This window comes from Tupaia chinensis, unplaced genomic scaffold (genome assembly GCF_000334495.1).
Source record: "Tupaia chinensis unplaced genomic scaffold, TupChi_1.0 Scaffold143602_1, whole genome shotgun sequence".
Lineage (NCBI taxonomy): Eukaryota > Metazoa > Chordata > Mammalia > Scandentia > Tupaiidae > Tupaia > Tupaia belangeri.
The window spans coordinates 1,100,228-1,116,839 of record NW_006203448.1 but is presented as its reverse complement, the minus strand read 5'-3'; the positions used below and the strand labels follow the sequence as shown (position 1 = coordinate 1,116,839).

At 44.9% G+C, this 16,612-nt stretch overlaps 1 protein-coding gene across 5 annotated transcripts in view; it reads right to left on the bottom strand.

Moving 5' to 3' along the window:
- The window catches only part of TSC1 (TSC complex subunit 1), a 67,876-nt gene that overhangs the window by 27,146 nt on the left and 24,118 nt on the right, over nt 1-16,612 (bottom strand). For 4 of the 5 annotated variants that reach the window (XM_006164307.2, XM_006164306.3, XM_006164308.3 and 1 more), the window contains exons 4-8: nt 16,276-16,379; nt 15,170-15,322; nt 9,534-9,678; nt 7,599-7,753; nt 6,875-6,948 (exon numbers count right to left, since the gene is read on the bottom strand). In XM_006164307.2, coding sequence (XP_006164369.1) covers nt 6,875-6,948; nt 7,599-7,753; nt 9,534-9,678; nt 15,170-15,322; nt 16,276-16,379 — 631 coding nt within the window. Of the gene's footprint in view, nt 1-6,874; nt 6,949-7,598; nt 7,754-9,533; nt 9,679-13,872; nt 13,943-15,169; nt 15,323-16,275; nt 16,380-16,612 lie in introns of those variants that run through there. The other variant, XM_014582452.2, reaches the window with a different exon arrangement.

Below are 16,612 nucleotides of genomic sequence, written 5' to 3'. Positions count from 1 at the left end.
TTTTTTTTGGAGAGATTTTCACTGTAGGGCGCGTGCGCTCGCCAGACAGACAGAGAGAGACATAGAGACAGAAAGCGAGAAATCACCCCCCAGGGGGGATGGTCACGCCGCAATCCCTTCTCCTCCATTCTCCTCTCGGGATCTTGGGCACGCACGCACACGCGCCCGGCGTGAGTTCTAAGCCACCGGGTTCGGGACACGAACCGCGGTCAACTACGTGGGAGTCCAGCAACATAGCCATTACGCTAACTGCTGGTTCCCTCTCTCTCTCTTTTTTTAAGAGACCATGTGCACTCACCAGAGAGAGAGGGAAAGGAAAAAGCACCTCTGTGGGGAATGGCCACGCCACAATCCCTTTTCCTCCATCTCTCCCCCTGTTAGTACACTGGGCGCACACACACACAAATACCAAGCGTTTTTCTCAAGCTGCTGGGTCTTGCAGTTGCCCATATGGGATCCAGCTGCCTTAACCACCAGGCCAGAAAGCCAGCCCTCTATTTCCTTGGTTTTTTTTTTTTTTTGAAGATTTTTGCTACAGGGCATGTGCACTTCCAGAGAGACAGACAGAAAGTGAGAAATCACGCCCCCAGGGAGGCTGTCCACTCCAAAAATCTCTCCTCCTCCATTCTCTCGGGGTTCCGGGTGCACACACAAATACCTGGCCTGAGTTTCAAGTCACCAAATCTGGACTCCAACCACAGTCAACTATGAGCGAGTCCAGCGCCCCGACCACCACATCACCTGCTGGCCCCTTTGATTCTTAAATGCGATTTTGATATTTTAATCTCTCTGTAATTGGGAACTAGGTCTAACTTTGTTTGGCATTTTTTTCCTCAGATGTACATAAAACATATCAGACAACAATTAGTATCTTAGAGTCAATGAAATACAGTAAATGTCAATATAGAGCCCGCCCCATGATGCAGAGGTGATGCACTGGTCAAGACAGGCCAGATCTCATGACCATCTTGGTTCAAATCCCTGCCCAGTTAGCCTGAAACATGCCAGGCACATGTATGAGTGCCCAAGATCCGATGGGCTGGAGGACTGGAGGGAGGGGTTGCAGCATGACTGGGTCACACGGAAGGTGCTCATCTCTCTCTCTCTCTGTCTGTCTCTCTGTCTGGTATGTGCACACTTGCTCTACCATGTACAAAGGGAAGGTTTTTTTTTGGAGGGGAGAGGTTTTTTGCTATAGGGCACGTGCGTTCGCCAGAAAGACAGAGACAGACAGACAGAAAGCGAGAAATCACCCCCCAGGGGGGATGGCCACGCCGCAATCCCTTCTCCTCCATCCTCTTCTCGGGATCTCGGGCATGCATGCACACATGCCCGGCGTGAGTTTAAGCCACCGGGTCTGGGACTTGAACTGCAGTAGATTACATGGGAGTCTAACAACATAGCCATTATGCCATCTGCTGGTCGCCAAAGGGAAAAAGTTTTTAAAAAGTCTATCACTGTAAAAGGTACCTCCCATCTCTCAGAGTGCACGCACATGGGCAGCTGCTTCCAATGCCGTTAGCTGAGTTGCCATTCTGCCTCCGTGTTTCTAAAGACTGTGCCCTACACTTTCAATTTCTTGATTTGTGAATTTTAGGCATCATCGCATAAGATTATGGTATGCTCTCAAAATATTGGGTCTTTGGAAAACTCATGACGTATTTTTCTGTGTCTCTATGCAAAAATGTGTTACGTTTCCAATGACATAATAGTATGTCAGTTTTGTTTTGTTTTGTTTTGAACATCTATGTCAACAGTTATGACAACTCATTACTGAGTACCACACTCACGGCTGAGCCAAAGTGCGCTACGGTCACTTTTCTTTTCTTGTTCAGTGTGGCTGGCCCTGGTGTTTTTCCTTTTCTGTCTTCAACGTTCTGCGTATCTATCACTAACTCTTCCAAAACTTATTCTTTTTTTTTTTGAGAGGTTTTTGCTATAGGGCGCGTGCGCTCGCCAGACTGACAGAGAAACAGAGAGACAGAAAGTGAGAATCACCCCCCAGGGGGGATGACCACGCCACAATCCCTTCTCCTGTAGTCTCCTCTCGAGATCTTGGGCACGCATGCACACGCACACGCACCCGGTGTGAGTTTAAGCCACCTGGTCTGGGACTCGAACCACGGTCGACTACATGGGAGTCCAGCGACAAAGCCATTACGCTAACTGCTGGTCCCTTTCCAAAACTTATTCTACCAGCCTAAAACAATGCCTTCTTCATAATGAAATACCAGAAATGCAGCAGGACATCTCCCTCTCCTCTTGTCTCAGCCTGCTATGCAGTCACTGCCCTCACACTCTCCTTGACCAAGCCCAGATTAGGTCCCGGTTTCCTAGACTCTACCTTCTTCCTCTGTGAGGATACTCGATTTTAGAGTGCGCATTCCAATGGTGAGCTGCGGCAGGACACGGGATATATGTGACTCTGCATTTTCTAAAGTGCCTCATGCTTGACAGGCAACCTGGTTGGGTTAATCCTCAGCTGACAACCTTTTTCTCTCAATTCTAAAGGTATCTCAGAAACTAATACCATTCTGATTTCTTTTTTTTTTATTAAATCTTTTTTTTAACTATTTATTTTATTTATTCATTCATTTATTTGAATTTGACCAGAGAGACACACACAGAGATAGAGAGAGGGAAAGTGAGAAAGCAAGCCACCAGGTCCAGGACTTGAACCATGGTCAGCCATGTGGGAGTTTCTAGCACCTTAACCACCACGCCACCTGCTGGTCCCCTACCACTCTGATTTCAGATCTTTAGCAAGCATTTGGGCCTGGTATTTTGAACACAATCCTGAATCTTAATGGTGTTCTTTTTCATTGATTGAGCTGGATATGAGGTAAACCACTTTAATCTGAATCATGTCCTTCAAGTCAAGGGACATTAAACAATTTTTTGTATTCTTTCTTTTAAGATTTCTTCCCCCACCGAAGTCTTCTCTGTTTAAAACTACTGTTTGTTTGTAGTTGGATGTTGGACTTTCTGGACTTTTCATCCTAAATCTCTTCTCATGTCATCTATCTCTATTCTTTGGCCCTGCTTGCTGAGATATTCTCAACTTTACCATCCAATGCTTTCATTGGAATGTTTACTTCGGTGATCTTTTTAAATTTTTCAAGAGTTCTTTCTTTAGTCTTAGGATGTTCCTTTTTGGTGGCATCCTGATCTTTTTATATGCACAATAGCTTATCTTTATAGCTCTTGCAGACATTTTCTTCCACTCTCTGTGTCATTATTGCTTCTTTCAAGCTCTTTTTCTTATGTTGGGCTCTGACTTGCACATTAGGGCTGTCTTCAAAAGCCAGATGACCTTCCTTGCTGAGGTGAGCGAAGCTACACAAGTGGAGGGCTTCCACGGCTGATTGAGTTGTGCACAGTGGTACAGCCTACTGAAGTCCCACGGCTTTTAAAATGAACCCACGAGGAGGAGGAGAACAGGGTAAGAGAATAGCACTATGGGCTTCTGACATGAGAAAACCAATAGGCTGCTGGTGTCACAGCAACTCCAGGGAAGTGAGTCACCACCATTCAACCCCATCGACACTGCAGACTCCTTACAATGCTAAGAACTTACAGTGTCAAGTGCACTTAAAGCTGGAGGTGAGCAGCATGCAGATGAGGGGAGCTAAGATATGGAAGGCAGGAGGAAACCTGTTGCAGGCTCCCAAGGTCCCTCCTAATCCATGCTCCCAAGTCTCAGCTCTTATTCTCTAGAGAGTTAATCGAGGAATTTCTGGACAAGGTATTCCAGAAGAATTGAGGCCTGAGCACCAATCTAAATGAAGGGTAAGGGGCACATACTTTCTGAATGCCAAGACCACCTAGCCCTTCCCACTACCAGTCTTTTCCCGCAGCAGTAGCCAGACCCTTAGCAGCCTGGAGATCAGAAGACTCTTTCCTTAAAAATGATGAACAGCTCAAGAAGAGAACAATACCACCATCAGTGTTGCGGTCAACATATGACGACACTCAAAGTCAACAAGTCTCACAGCAGGTGGTGAGGTGGTTAAGGGTGCTGAATGCCCACATGGCTGACTGCAGTTCGAGTCCTGGACCTGGCAGCTTGCTTTCTTGCTTTCTCTCTCTCTCTCTCTCTCACTCTGTCCTTCTCTGGTCAAATTAAAATAAATAATTAAATAAAGTTAAATAAAAATAATTATTAAAAAAAAATAAAATAAAATAAAACTGGGACCTGCAGTTGGCGTAATGGCTATGTCCTTGGACTCCCATGTAGTCACCCACGGTTCGAGTCCTGAATCCGGTGGCTTAAACTCACGCGGGGCACGTATGCGTGCGTGCCCAAGATCCTGAGAGGAGACTGGAGCAGGGATTGCAGCGTGGCCATCCCCCCTGGGGAGTGATTTCTCACTTTTTTTCTCTCCGTCTCTCTTTCTGGTGAATGCACACGCCCTATAGCAAAAATGTCTCCCTCAAAATAGAAAAAGAAAATAAAACAAAAGAGAGCAGGGAACCAACAGTTATATAATGGCTATGTCGCTGGACTCCCACATAGTCGACCGCGGTTCGCATCCCGGACCTGGTAGCTTAAAACTCACGCCGGGCACGTGTGCATGTGTGCCCAAGATCCCGAGAGGAGAATGGAGGAGAAGGGATTGTGGCGTGACCATCCCCTCTGGGGGTTGATTTCTCGCTTTCTGTCTCTAAGTCTCTCTCTGTCTGTCTGGCGAGCGCACACACCCTATGGCGAAAACCTCTCAAAAAAAAAAAAAAAAGAGAGAGAGAGAGCAGCTTAGAAGAAACAGATTATGCAGGGGAAAAGAAAAACAGTCTAATTACCGAAAACAGAAAGACTACATCCATGAAACAGCAGGCTACCATAAAGCGGTACAGCACTAAGAAGAGCTCTGACAGGTTAAAAACATGACTACAACAGGAGGATTCAAAACTAAAGGTAAGGAAATTCTCGGAAAGTAGAAAAGGTAGAAACAAACAAACAAACAAACAAACAAACAAAAAAACAGGTGAGAAAAAAGCAGAGAACCATTCCAGGAGGTCCCAGTCTGAATGCTTGGAGACCCAGAAGGAGAGACTGAATAGAGGAGGAGAAACCAAGGGCAAAATAATTAAAGAGAATGTCCCAGAACTTAGAGGTTTTAGACCGAACAATAAGAGATTCATATCAAGGTACATCACTAGGAAATTTTGGAATTATGACAAGAGAGGGAACACTCTACCAGCTCCCACGGAAAAAAACACGGCAAACGCAGAAAGTCGGAAACCATAATGTCTGTAGGTTTCAACAGCAACGCTGGGAGCAAGGTGGCAACAGAAGAGCATCATCAAATTACTGAATGAGATGCACTCCCTGCCTGGACGTCCACCCAGTGTCCTTCCTCAGAAACTACTCGAGGACATACTCCAAAGCAACAAGAGTAAACCAAGAAAGAAAATATGAGATACAGGGCATGGGAGATCCTCCACAGGAGAGGAATTCTGGGAAGGTCCAGAACAGGGTGACAGCTGGGTATCAGGCACAGATGACCACCAGTCCAGACCAGGACAGAACTGCCAAGAGACAGGCGCAGGCCCTACCTGTGGTTCCTGCTGCCCTGCACCACCTTTTTAACTAGGGACAGAGCAAGGCGACCCTGGCCTAGCTAACTTGTCTGCATTTAGCTTGTCTTGACCATGTACTTATGAAGTACTCTCTTTTCTTTGTCAGATCAGCTGAAAACATTCATTCCACAGAAGGATTCTGCTGACTTATTCCTGAGAGCTGGAAGCAGTTGACACAGACCAGCCCCACTCCTCTGGCCTCCGTCTGGCCCAGTTCCTGGCCCTGGCTAAAGTCCTCGCCAGATGTTCTGATGAGGGTGAGCCTCTCCTTTCTTAGCCTCACAGTGACCTTGTGCAGAGGGTTCCTGTAAACTCTCAAGGAAAGTGAAGCCACATGGGAGGCCCAGGTTCAGTTCCCTGCTTAACCTGAACAGGCCTGGCACAGTGGCATGCACCTGTGGTCCTAGCCAGGGCAGCTGGGGCAAGATGATCACGACATGGCGAGACCTTGTCAAATACACCCACACAAACCCTCCCACCCACACCTGCTTGCTCTCTCATTAAAAACAAAAACAAGTTAACTATGCATTTGCTATACTTCCCTACATATATCTCACGATAAATTTGCTTCCGTCTGACTGAAGCTCTCAGTGTCAGAAGCAGGGTTTATGGCGAGGTGAGATTCCCTGTTGGGGATCAGGCAATGAGCCAGCTTTTCAGTGAAAGGTCCCCAAATGTCAGATGTCCAGGGGTCATTTTCCCTAGAAGAAGTCCAGTTCCCTGAGTGGGGCACAGAAGCCTGGCTGCCAGAGAGAGGCAGGAAGAAGGAGCTGAGCTCCTCACCTCTCAGATAGGAGATCTTGAATTCCCTCCTTCACGGCTCGACCTCGGCCCCTCTCTCCACTGTGCCTGGTATCCACACAAGAAACCTCATAGAACTGATTTCTGCCGAGACCAACCTTGGGAGCTCTGGTGGCCCCACAGAGGACAGCAGTCACCAGGCTAAGCAGGATGGAGACGGAGCCCAGGGAGGCCAAGCACGAGACATGCAGCTTTTCTGTAATCCACTTGTTCTCTGCCATTCACTTCACTCAATCACTGGACCGCTGAGGGGGAAGGCTTTCTGGGGCTCTGGGAGATAGGCACATGTACTGTAATGTCCCTCCATGCTGCTAAAGGAGTTACTATGCTCAAATTGGGAGGAACAGGACTGAGACTCATGATGTTTTAGCTGTACAAGTCCTTCCAAATGGAAGGATTCTGTAAGCAGAATGTCTGTATTTCCAAGAAATATCTCAACAGGGACATCACCTAGACCTCATTTTCACTCTCAAGGAGACTCTCATTTCTGTACCTTCGAGGGTCCAGTTCATGGTCCTTGGATCCAGTCACCAATTCCGGATGAATCCGCACATGCTCCATCATCGGCTAGAAGAGTTGGAGTTGACAAGTTAGAAGGGGCTGAATTTTTGTGACATATCCATGATGAAATATTATTCGATGATTAAAAGGAATGAAGTTCTGATACATGTTATGACATGGACGAACTTGGAAACATTATGTTAAATAAAAGAAGCCAGGCACAAAGGCCCCATGATATATGAGCACATTTATGTGAAATGTCCAGGATGGGCAAATCTATAAAGAAGCAAGTAGATTAGTGGTTGCCTAGGGATGAAAAGGGGCTTGGAAAGACGGATGAATTTCTTTCTAAAATTCCCATCTGCCATCTATACAAAAGTTATAAACGTAGCCTGCCTAAGTAGTACACTGTCTCGGGACCAGCAGCTGGCGTAATGGCTATGTCACTGGACTCCCATGTAGTCGACCGCGGTTCAAATCCCGGACCTGGTGGCTTAAACTCACGCCGGGTGCGTGCGTGTGCGTGTGCGTGCGTGCCGAGGATCCCGAGAGGAGAATGGAGGAGAAGGGATTGCGGCGTGGCCATCCCCCCTGGGGGTTGATTTCTCGCTTTCTGTCTGTCTCTGTCTGGTGAGCGCACACGCCCTATAGCAAAAACCTCTCAAAAAAAAAAAATAGTACACTAAGTCTCAAATAAATGAGGAGCTTCAACTTACCTTGACCACTTCTTCAAAAGTCTCCAAGTTTTCCTTCATACTGTAGTGAGAACGCAGAAAGGAGACAAAGTTGCAAGGGTACATCCCATAGAGGCGATGAAAAAGCGCATAGACACTGGCGTGGAGGTGGACAAGGTAGATTTCTGTCACGTGGCCTGAGAAGGGAACCGTTGACAGGACACTTTTAGTCAGACATAAGATGGTGTGTAAAAGCTGCTAGCACGGCGTTTTACTCATATATACTTCCACCGCATGCCCAGACATCAGAGTCGTCTAGAATGCAAATCTGAACACATCAGATACCTCTACTGAAAACCCATCAGTGGCTTCTGATGCCATTTTTAGGTAAACTCAATCTACCTAGTGTGACCTATAAAGGCTTGTACTGATCTGATCTCTGCCCTCCTCTCCAGCAGTCCCCCAAGAAAGATACCAAACGTTCTCACAATGCTGAACTGCTCTCTGATGACAGCTGTTCTCCCTGAAACCTGTGATGATACTTCTCCACAGCCTCAGTCAGCATGCGTGTCTTGAGAAAAGGGCTGCTTCGCTTTGCACCCTCAGTGCCTTGCACTGTGCCTGCGTATAACAAGCACGGAAGGATCTGAGAAATGGATGTGTGGGGAACTTTTAATCAACATGTAACCTAACTATCCAGATTTGTAACCAGAGTAAAACGCTAGTATCCATATGTTAGTTTAAAGAGCTGAGGGAGAAAGTGAGAGTTCAGTTCATCTGGCCTTACCAAGGCCCTACAGAACCCTCTAAGTTCACAGTACACACAACGCTCTCCACAATCAAGACTCCTCCCTCCCACAGGCGATCCGACTGAACAGAACATCACATCGGTCTGGGCTTGTCACTTGCTCCTAAACAGGAGTCTCACCTGTCTCACACATTTCATCCTTTTTATATGAACATCTCGCACAAGTGTTACTAAAAGATACACATGCTTCTATCTTCTAAATCACTTTGATAGAACTGTGCTATCTGCCGATACGGGGAAAAAAAAAAAAATCCCACTTGCAACTGAAACCGGAACGCTCAAGAGGACATGCATTTTCCTGCCTCTCTCTACACACACCACGAACAAGGTCTCAGAACCAGAAGTCTGTGTCTGTCACCACAGAGTGGCAGAGTAAGATGAAACTGTCTGGCAGGCTCAGTCCTATACTGCTACGATAGAGGAGGAAGGTGCTCCTGAACATAACTACTCAAAATCAAGCCGTCTCACATCCCTTCAGTTTCTCTGACGGCTAATTCTTTTAGACAGGGAATAAGGTATCTCAGTAGCCATGTATCTTACAGAAGGTATTCCTGATCTATTGAAGTAAAAACCACTCACTTCAGCTATTACATTCTACATAACTTTCCCTTACAGCTCATGACCTGTTACTCAATGAAGAAAGCATTCAGGCCGGCTCCGTGGCCTAGTGGTTTAAGACAGCCAGATCCCACAAGGCTACACATGGTTCAAGTACAAGACTCAGTGGTTAGAGAAACATACCAGGTGTGTGTGCACACATGCCTAAAATCCCAAACATGGGTGCTTCTCCCTCTTCCTGTGCCTCCCTTTGGCAAGTGCATGTGCCCTCTGGCAAAATGAGAAAAAAATAAATAAATAATGAAAGCATCCACCTGGTAGGGTCTGACAGGTATACAGAGATCTATACCTGGCTTCTTTTTCATTCTTTCTTTCTTTCTTTCTTTCTTTTTTTTTCCATGTGTGCACCAGACAGAAACGGTGAGAGGGAAAGTGAAATAGCGCCCTTCAGGATGACCACAATCCCTTCTTCTCCATTTTCCCGGGATTTGGGGCATGTAAGCACATGTACCCAGCGTGATTTCCCAGCCACCAGGTCTGGGACACAAACTGTGGTCAACCACATGGGAATCCAGTGCCTTAACTACCATGTCACCTACTGGCCCCTATACCTGGTTTCTTCAGGCACCATGATGAGAGACGACCAAAAATATCAAAGAAATCGAGAAGGTGCTGTTTCCCAGACTGTGGAATCATCGGTAGCATGGTTATCAACACTAAGACGCCCGTTGTTAGGACGACGACATCTGTGTCCACCTGCGGGAGGAAAGGTCAGGAAGAAGCACCTGTCAGACACAGCGCCACACAGCACATGAAGAGGTGCTAATACGAGGAGGTCACTGAGCGGGTGTTCCCTCACATGCTCACCTCCCTATCCCTAAGGGCTCCAAGGGAAGATCACTGAACAGACTCAACAGGAAAACTTCTGAGCCCAGCTCTACTGCAATAAACCTGGGAGGGCCGTTTTCAATACTCACCTAGAGTACTACACAACCTAATTGGGGAGCTGCATGTAGAGCTGACGTGGGGACTCCCAAGGACTGAAGATGCCCTACTACAGCACTTGGATGAAAGCACAAGTTGTTTTTTAACAACACAGGAGTGCTGCTCTGCTTTTGTTCATTCAACCAAATCCTAAAATATTTATTTTTTTAAGTCAATTAGAAAGAGTAAACAGAGACCAGCAGTTGGCATAATGGCTATGTCGCCATTTGTCGACACATAGTCGACCACGGTTCGAGTCCTGGACCTGGTGGCTTAAACTCACACCGGGCGCATGTGCATGTGTGCCCAAGATCCAGAAAAGAGAATAGAGTAGAAGGGACTGTGGCGTGGCCATCCCCCCAGGAGGGTGATTTCTCGCTTTCTGTCTCTCTCTATCTTTCTGGTGAGCGCATGCGCCCTATAGCAAAAGAATAAATAAATAAACCTCTCCAGAAAAGAAAACAAAAAACAACAGGACCAGCAGCTGGTGTGGTGGTTAACGCACTGGATTCCCACATGGCCGACCACGGTTTGAGTCCCGGACCCTGTAGCTTAAAATTCACGTCAGGTGTTGTGTGTGCATTCCCAAAATCCCAAGAGGAGAATGGAGAAAAGGGGACAAAAGGACTGTGGCAGGATCATCTCCCCCAGGGTGTGTGTGTGTGTGTGTGTGTGTGTGTGTGTATAATTTCTCACTTTCTTTCTCTCTCTCTCCCTCAAGCAAACACATGCATCCTATGGCAAAAATGTAAAACAAACAAAAATACCTTGCATTGACAATGAATTCACTATTTCTCAAAGGACTACAACAGAAGTAAAAGCAAAGAAGAAATTTGAACAGTGATAACAAATGAACGTAATGGCTCACTTCATAGCACTATTTAGAGACCAACGAACTAAAGAAGTTATGGTAACCGCTAACCATATCTCTAGTTTAACTATGCAGTCAAGTAACTTTAAGCTATTTGAAGACAGTTAATGCCTGATGGGAAATGAGTCAACCCTAACTAGCTACGGCAGCTCACCTGACCCGTAATTAAATCATAGATGTTAGCTAGGAAACTGAAATTCAGATTTACAGAACAAGTTATTAATCAAAAGACACCATGTAGCTAAAACAGCCATTATTCCTATTACAAAAGGAATCTTTAGCATCTGAGAGTCATCTTTTTCTATGTTTTTGCCGTAGGGAACATGAGTGCACCAGAGACAGACAGAAGCAGTGAGAGGGAAAGTGAGAAATCACCCATTGTGGGGAATACCACATCTTTTCCCCCAGTCTTTTCCTGGGATTTTGGGCATGTACAAATGCTAGTGTGATTTTCAAGTCACCAGATCTGGGACCTGAACTGTGGTTGGCCATGTGGGAATCCAGCGCCTTAACCACCATGCTGGCCTCTCCAAATTTTTTTTTTTTTAATTTTTTTGCTATAAGGCACATGCGCTCACTGGAAAGATGGGCTGGGGGGTGTGGGGAGTGAGAAAACAGGTTCCAGGGTGGATGGCCATACCACAGTCCCTTTTCCGCCCATCTCCTCTCAGGATTTTTGGCATATACGGACACACACACACACACTCCTGGCGTGTTTTTCAAGCTACAGAGTCCAGGACTCAAACTGTGCAGTTGGCCATGTAGATCCAGATGCCCCAATCACTACGCCACAAGCTGTCCCTATATTTAATTTTCACATCAAGCACCAAGCCTTTTATGATACTTAGTAATAATACAAGAAACTGACAGGAAAACTCAGAATGTATATTTTAAATTTTATTTTATTATTATTATCATTTTTTAAAATATGACTGGAGAGAGAGAGAAAGTGAGAAAGCAAGCCTCCAGGTCCAGGACCCGAACCATGGCTGACCATGTGAGAGTCTAGCATATTAACAACCATGCCACCTGCCAGCCCTGGAAAATTCAGAGTATATAATGAGACTATATAATGAATTCAGTGAAAAAGACTGCCTTAATTCATCTATCATCACATTCTAACTGAAGATTTGAATATAACCTATGATTAATATTCAAGATTTACTCTTTAAGGAAAGAGTTTCACGGGGCCGGCAAGTGGCATGGTGGTTAAAGGCGCTGGACTCCCACATAGCCGACCATGGTTCAAGTCTCAGACTTGGTGGCTTGCTTTCTCACTTCCACTTTCTCTGTCTCTCTCTGATCAAACTGGAAAATAATAATAATAATAATAATAATAATAAATAAAAGTTAAATAAAATAATTCTTTAAAAAAAAAAAGTTTCACAACCTGAACTAAATGTTGTGTTTCAAAACTAGATTCTGTTGTCATCAATTTATTTGTTTAAAAAATATTAAGTTGTTAAAACTTCCTGTTTTCGGGACCAGCAGATGGCAAAATCGTTACGTCGCTGACTCCCACATAGTCAACCGTGGTACGGGTCCGCACATGGGGGCTTAAACTCATGCCAGGCACATATGCTTGCGTGCCCAGAGTACCGAGAGAGAATGGTGACAGGACTGAGGTGTGGCCATTCCCCTTAGAGGGCAATTTCTTGCTTTTTGTCTCTCTGTCTGACGAGTACATATGCCCTATAGCAAAAATCTTTCTCAAAAAAAAAAAAAAAAAAAAAAAAACTGCTCCTGTTTTCATCTTAACATCAAATACACAATTTTATGATACCCTGCCAATGTGACTTTTTTTTTTTTTTTTTTTTTTTTTTTTTTTTTTTTTTTTTTTGGGGGCGCGCGTTCTCCCGAACACAAGAGATATAGGGCGCATGCGTTCGCCAGAAAGACAGAGAGAGACAGAGAGACAAAAAGCGAGAAATCACCCCCCAGGGGGGATGTCCATGCCGCAATCCCTTCTCCTCCACTCTCCTCTCGGAATCTTGGGCATGCAAGCACATGCACCCTATGTGAATTTAAGCCACCGGGTCCGGGACTTGAACTGTGGTCCACTACATGGGAGTCCAGAGACATAGCCTTATACCAACTGCTGGTCCCACCAATGTGACTTCTTGAGACACACTTCTATGGATAATAAAGTAGTTACCCTTGTTGGAAAACACAAAAATCATTTTACAGGTGCTATATTAGATGAATCCAAGATTCGGCAATCCTGGAACAAACACTACTGGATGTTTTCATGTCACTGTTAAGTACAGACAGTTAATATTAGCCACATTTTCTTATTTTATAGGTAGGAAACAAGTCCAGGAACTTGAACACCTAAGTAAACAGCCCTGAATGTTTCAGTCAGCCATTGTCAAAATTAAAACCATAAAGTTCTAGGTTTACCTCTATGTGTAGAAAAATGCACTGAATTTAGTGGGAAAAAAAAAAGTGTAGAATTCAACTCAGTAGGACTTATGTCAACAAAATCTTAATTACAGCTGTATCTAGAACTGATGTGCTCCTAAAATGGTTTAAAAACCTTTGAAGCCATTTTTCTTTTTCTTTTCTTTTTTTTTTTATTGGAGAGGTTTTTGCTATAGGGCCCGTGCGCTCGCCAGAAAGAGAGAGAAACAGAGACAGAAAGCGAGAAATCACCCCCTGGGGGGATGGCCACGCCACAATCCCTTCTCCTCCTGTCTCCTCTCGGGATCTTGGGCATGCACGCGCACGCGTCCGGCGTTGAGTTTAAGCCACCAGGTCCATGATTTGAACCACGGTCAACTACATGGGAGTCCAAAAACATAGCTATTACACCAACTGCTGGGTCCCAAAAACCTTTTAAGCCATTTTTCTATTAGCTACTGAAGAATTAAAAATGGGAGTTCCTGCGACCAACAGGAACTCTCAGTCTTTCTGGTGAGTGCACACACCCTATAGCAAAAACCTCTCAAAAAAAAAAAAAACAAAAAAAAAAAAACAGAAACGAGAGTTCCCAAAAGAGAAGCTAGCATATTTTTAACTGAGGGCAGGTTGGACAGTGATGGAACCGAAGAGGTTCAATCTAACGTGACACTGACCCCATCTGGCTGAGACCTTACCATACCGGCCTGGATAGAAGATACTGAACAGTCACAGTGACGTTTTCAAGAACTTTCGCAAGTACCAACTCTGAAACACATTACATTCAAGAAAGATCAAATGTTGGGGCCAGCAGGTGGCATAGTGGTTAAGGCGCTGGACTCCCACATACCCGACCATGGTTGAATCCTGAACCCATAGGCTTAAAACTCACACTGGGCACATGTGTATGGGTGCCCAACATCCCTAGAGGAGAACAGAGGAGAAGGGATCGCAGTGTGGTCATCCTCCCTGGGGTGGTAATTTCTCACTTTCTCACTCTCTATCTCTCCAGCAAGCATGTGTGCCCTACAGCAAAAATCTACCTCAAAAAATAAATAAATAAATAAACCCAACCAAGAAAAATCAAATGCCTTTTTTTGCCGACTTTTCAAATTTTTTAAAAAATGTATAAAACATTAGGCAAAATTATTTTAAAAACAATAAATTCTTATTTAAGGAATATCCCAATTTCTGGTTCCTTCCACTGCTCACCAAGGCCACCACCACTTTCATTTCCTCCAAAGCCCAAGTCAAGATAGCCCTTTTTAAAAGAACTGGTGCTTACTGACCTGTCAGCTCTATTACGGTTTTTTCATATGGCCTCCTCTTTCTGCATGTGAACTATGGACACACTGGTAACTTCAAAGACTGCCCACCCAGGACCATTGAGATCCAAATTCTTCAAATAATTGAACTTAGGGTCATTTTTAGCATGGCTACATCTGCCTGTTTTTCAAATTCTGACATCCTCTCAACAGGAATGAGTTCATATTTGTCCCTCAGCATCTGTGAGATGTGGCAATACCTGGATTTAAAAAAAGACTATGAGGGCTGGCGTGGTGGTTAAGGGCACTAGACTCCCACATGGCTGACCATGGTTCGAGTCCTAGACCTGGCGGCTTTCTTTCTCCCCCCCCCCCCCACACACACTCTGTCCCTATCTGGTCAAATCAAATAAATAAATAAGTAAATAAAATAAAAGATAAATAAAATAATTCTTTTTATAAAAAAGAGTATGAGCTCTTTCATACTTTCGATCACTCTGCAACATAGCTCCTCCCCTCGGACCTAACAGTCCTGTGAGCAAGGCAGACCACATGCCACTCTGAGGCGTTTCCAGTGATGAGCGGCTACAGGAAAACCCCGTCAAGACAGACCTTGACTGCCTATAAGTTTTTCACCTCTTAAAAGTTAAGTTCTAGTGAGCTTAAGTTATTCAAAATTTAGACACTATTTTAAAGACATTTTACTCAAATCTTTTCACAAATAGCCTACCTTGAGACATTTTAGTAAAGAAGGCAAAAGAGGTGCTTGAGACAGCTTATGTTTCCATGACGGCTGCAGTCTTATGACATGCCCCAGCAGGGACAGGATGGATAAGCGAGTGGCGGCTTTGCCCACATACTCATTAATTTTGTCCAAGAGGTGCTGAAAATGTAAAAAAAAAAGAAAAGGGAAATCCTCAGATGAATGTAGAAGTTAACACAAACACAGGTACCTGTGACACACTCCGAGCTCTCAGGTCTTCCCCTAACAGGAAGCAAGGGGCAAACAGGTAAGATCAAATTCAAGGTTTTACACACCATGTTAGCAGATCAAACAGTGCTGCATTTGACCTGAGAGAAGGGAGCCAGCAAGCAGTCATGACAAAAGATCCCTATAACACAGCTCTGAAAGAGGAGAGGAGGCTCCTTCAGGGCCCCTAACCCTGAAGTATAAATAGGCTGCTGCTTACCATTACCACTGTCCCAAGCCTGCCGCAGACTGCTAAGGCTGGAAGAGGTTCTGACTGGAAGCAGCCACCTATTACTATAGCAGTCTGGCCTCCCTGGTTTGGCCCCCAATATAAATCAGATAGTAGCAGAAGTTAAAATTCAGCCAGAATAAAGAGAAAAAAACAAGCTGCACTGTAAAAGACACACAGATGCATGCTTCAAATTCTAAAACAGGAACCCAAGGCTCACCAAAGTCTGCAATTACAATGCTTTCACAGCTATTTACCACAGACAAAGGAAGTCACAAAGGAGCCCTCCAAGTGCTTGGGGCTGAGAAACAGGACTAAAATTCCTGTTCAAAGCGTAGGCTTAAAGATGGGTAACTTAAGGGTCAAACTGTCACTCCAGGATTATAGTATTGAAATTACAGGACTTCCCTAAATAAGATCTTAAAACCCTCTGAGTGTGTTTTGTCTTGTAAACTTTTTAGGAAAATGGGTGGTACAAACGATCTGTCTGTGTGGTTATAATCTGGGAACCATGCCCACTGGGGCACAGAAACCAAAGCACAAGCTCTAGACCAGCTGTACAGCGGGGCTGCACAGGAGCTGCTCTGCTGCCCCGACACCCAACACGCGAACACCCCGCTGCTCGTCCCGCGGTTACCTTGTCGTGTGGTTCTTGCAAGGTAGTCAGGATGTGCAACACCGGCTGCGAATTGGTTTCCAGGTAATAATCCACCAAGGTGTTCACAAGCACAGGACCTCGGTCTACGTAAAGAAACGGCAATTTTTAACAGTCCCTTCCTTCACCATTCTAAATTTATCTCAGATGCTGCCAGTCAAAAGATTCATCACCCCAAATTTCACGGAGCACTGCACTTTAGCTTCCTTAAATTTATTTAGGTTTAACAACAGAATAATTCCAAGCTTATTTGCCTAAACAGCCCTAAAAGCATATGAAATGCTATTATTTTCTTTTTTATTGCTTTTTTTTTTTTTTG